This window comes from Monoraphidium neglectum (genome assembly GCF_000611645.1).
Source record: "Monoraphidium neglectum strain SAG 48.87 unplaced genomic scaffold scaffold00389, whole genome shotgun sequence".
NCBI classification, from domain to species: domain Eukaryota; kingdom Viridiplantae; phylum Chlorophyta; class Chlorophyceae; order Sphaeropleales; family Selenastraceae; genus Monoraphidium; species Monoraphidium neglectum.
In genome coordinates this window covers 12,402-16,120 of record NW_014013239.1, presented here as the reverse complement: position 1 = coordinate 16,120, position 3,719 = coordinate 12,402, and the positions used below count along the sequence as shown (strand labels likewise).

The following is a 3,719-nucleotide window of genomic DNA, read 5'->3' as shown; positions in this document are numbered from 1 at the left end:
TGTAGGTGTATCAATATGTGCCGGTGGAAGGGATGCGGAGGGCAGGGATACCTCACTTGCTTTCTGCACACCGCTGCATGCCACAATTGCTGTGTGGGTGTCTACGGTGGTGGGCCAGTCACTATCTCTGTGCAGGGTATCGGCGTGCTCCTCACTGCATACATGCAACTTCGGTGATTTCTCTCATGTAATTAGCGCAACTGATGTGATTGCCAGTTGAGACTTTGGTTCGTCCGGCAGACGCTTGGGGCATGACTCACCGACTTTCCCCGGGGGGGCTCTTCTGGCCTCCCGGAATCGATTCTTGCGGAATGCCCCGCGACCTGAGCCAAAAGATGCGGCATATGATTCTAAGACTTTTAGGGACCTCGTAAAATCGCCAGAAAAATCCTGGGCCGAGCGCGGGGCCGCGCGGACGGTGCAGCCATGGCGACCCCGCGAAAGCACGCATGTATGGCCTCTAATACCGGTGAATAACAAACATTATATGTAACAACAAAATATGGGCCGATCATGAAGGCGATTGGCCCTGCCAGACGTGAGCAGGGCCCAGGTGTGGGCACCAAACCAGCACAAACCAGCCTGCCGGGCCTCTTCGGCGTCTCGAATGCCATACGTGTTCGTGTATGCATACTTTGCCGCGCTGCCACCCGGGCGCGGCGCCATATGCGGCCCGACAGCACCCCAGCATCGACAGCGTCATGGTCAAGCAACTCACACAGCAGCGGTTTTGACTCGCTTGACGAGCGCCGATGCAGAGCTGGTACGATTGCCTGGGATATGCACAAGGTTTCAGCATTCAGTGTAGCAAGGGGTACCATTGGAGCGGGTACGGCCGAGATACCCCAATCGCTTTACACATTGCTGCTTTCTATGTCTGCCGTGCGTGTGCGGTGTCTACAGTGGTGGACACTCTGGGGCGCCCCACCGCAATCGCCCTCGTTACTGCATGCATGTCATGGCGGGATTATCTGTCCCAGCAACTACATTAACGTCTCATTCAGCGCCCTCATGCCGGACCTATGCTCCTAAGATGATGGTACAAAAGCAATCTTGTACGGTATGTGCTTCTGTACCTGCTTCGCTGCTGCGTGCAGCGTGCTTCACCTGGCAGGATCGCACTGCAGGGCACTCTGCCAATAAAACGGTTCAAGGCGCACCCGGCTCCAAACGGGCCCCGAAAGTGTGGTGTGCTCTGCATCCGCCTCACCCGCACCACTGCTGTGGCCTGATGCAACGAAGCCACCTTGACACTACTTGACACCCTCAACTGGCCATCTCTATGGTTTGTACCGTTATTGCGCTCAGTCCAACGCACGCGGTGCCCTCCCAAGTGTCGCAACTCTGCAGCGGTCCTTTGGATTATTGGACCCGCTTCGAGATCAGTCTTCGTCCAAAGCTCTCCTCAACCAAGAAGTTTATTTCGTGCCATATCATTGCGCATCAACAGCTTTTGCAAGATGGCTGCACTCGCGCGCTCGGGATCGTCCATCACGCGGCCCTTTGCCGCCCCCCGAGTTTGCGTCAAGAGCCCGGTCGGACAGCTTAAACATGCGCAGCACTCCCGGCGCGAGCGGCTGGTGGCAAGGGCTGCAGGTGTGACGGCATGGCAGCACGTGTAGCATGCTGCGCATCCCCAGCACCCCGCTGTGCACTGGCCCTGAAAGCAGCAGGAGGAGTGCATCCAAGACTCCTCACCTGCCTGGAGCACCAGTTTGCCCGCATGCGCGGCCATCAGCTGCCACATGGACGCCTCTTTTCCCCTCGAGCGCAGCAGCGCAGCGTCAACTCCCCCGCCCCGACGCAGTTGCACCCGCCCCTCCCGCCCACACCCAGACACGGGCATGGCTCCTGAGCTCAAGGCGGCCATTGATGAGCTGATCAGCACCAACAAGATAGTGGTGTTCATGAAGGTGCGGGCGGGGATGGGGCCTGAGCTCGACAGTCGCCTTCGAACGACCTGGGACGAGTGCAGTTGTTTGGCGGCGGCATGGGGCATGCTGAGTGCATGGGCGGCAAGAGGGAGGAGAGGGCCGCAAGCAGACCAGCACGCCAACGCGGCACGCAGTGGGGTTGATGCGGCTCGCAGTTGCAGGGCGGCTGGCCGTGCACCACTGCATGCCGTGCCTCTGCACAACAGCCTCGGCGCGGCACGGACGCCATGCGCGCCATGCGTCAGGCACCGCTGTCCCCAGCGCGCGCCCCGCGCCCGCACGCCGCTCAACCTCCGCCGCGTGCGCCGGCTGGCCACGCAGGGCACGAAGCAGTTCCCGCAGTGCGGCTTCTCGAACACTGTTGTCCAGGTCAGCGACTGCGCATTGTGCGCCGCCACCAGCCTGCCATCCTCGTGGTCCGATCGCGTCCTGGCAAGCCCGCCTCTCGCGCACTCGGCTTCAATCACCTTGCCTCGTGTAGTATTCCCATGACTGATCTAGCGCCCCGCCGCCTCGACCCGCCCACCCGACTCTTTGTCCTGCCAACATCCCGACCTTCCCCCTTCCCGCCTCGGCCCTACCCTCAGATCCTGCGCGAGGTGGGCGCGCCCTTCGAGGCGGTCAACGTGCTGGAAGCCGAGGCCATCCGCAGCGGCATGAAGGAGTACAGCGCCTGGCCCACCTTCCCGCAGGCGAGGGGGCCCGCTGGCGGGCCGCAGCGCACCGAGGGGCGGGCTGGCGGGCCGCAGCACACTGAGGGGCCGGCTGCCAGCCTGTTGGCTGGGGTGCGGACTAGTCGGCTGGGGGCTGGGGCCGGCGACCATCAGTAGAGTCGGCTGCGAGTGGCCCCGGCTGCTGCCAGCCGCACCTATTGTGGCCACAGCCTTTTCGCCCTCTTGCTCTGCAGTGACGCGTGTCTGCTCATCCATTTCGCTTCGTGCACAAACCCACCAGCAGGTATATGTCGACGGTGAATTCTATGGCGGCTGCGACATTATGATTGGTGAGGGGCCTGGCCTCGCTGGGCAGCTGCTTGGCAGTGGTATGTGCTGCACACGCGCGTGCATGTGTGGGCGCGTGCTACAAGCGTGAGCAAATGGGCTTCCGTCTGGGCCTCACTGCTAGGCCGCTCGCCGCGGCGGGCGACGGCCGGCCGCGCCAGGGTCGGGGCCGGCGCGCGGCCTTTCGGCGGTGCTGCGCCTGCGCCCGCGCACCCACGACGCCGCCTGCGTGTGTGGCCTGCCAAATTGCAGAGGCGTACCAGTCTGGAGAGCTCAGGGAGACCGTCGAGAGGATTATGAACGAGTGACCCCCGCAGAAGCAAACGGCGTGACACCTGGCGTTGCTGCCGCGCTATGCTCAACAAGAAGGGCACCACGCGGACACTGCTGCCCCACCCTGTGACACTGTCGTTCTGGTCTGGGCGCCCCGCCTAGGTGGCGCGAAGCTGACTTAGCTCATCCGGTGTGCTGCAGGAGAGCGCGATTGCGCGCGGGTCCCGGACTGTGTGGCAGGCGCCCATTGCGTTCTGGGCACAATTGCGCCTGCGAAGCTGGTGTTTAGCGGCGTCGGCAGGTGTGTGTCATGTTGCGTGTGTCGTGCTTGGCCGGCTGCTGCATGCTCGTGTTTCCTCGGTCGCACCAGCAGGCCTGCTGTGATGCAAGCCTGTGCTTGGACTGTTGTCTGGTTGATTGCGTGTAGGTTTGGGAGATGTATGGACCACCTTGCCAGGAGGGAGAGGGGCTTGGCTTCCCCTTGGAACCGGCCGCCCCTTGAGCGCCAACG

General features: G+C 62.6%; 1 protein-coding gene across 1 annotated transcript; it reads left to right on the top strand.

Annotated features, from left to right (window-relative positions):
• Positions 1–1,460: 1,460 nt before the first annotated feature.
• MNEG_3181 (Monothiol glutaredoxin-S7) lies at positions 1,461–2,764 on the top strand (the record flags this gene model as incomplete). The annotated part of the gene is made up of 4 exons (XM_014048340.1): positions 1,461–1,596; positions 1,837–1,913; positions 2,196–2,303; positions 2,522–2,764. 4 exons carry the CDS (start codon positions 1,461–1,463, stop codon positions 2,762–2,764), a joined length of 564 nt encoding a protein of 187 aa, XP_013903794.1.
• Between the last annotated feature and the right edge of the window lie 955 nt (positions 2,765–3,719).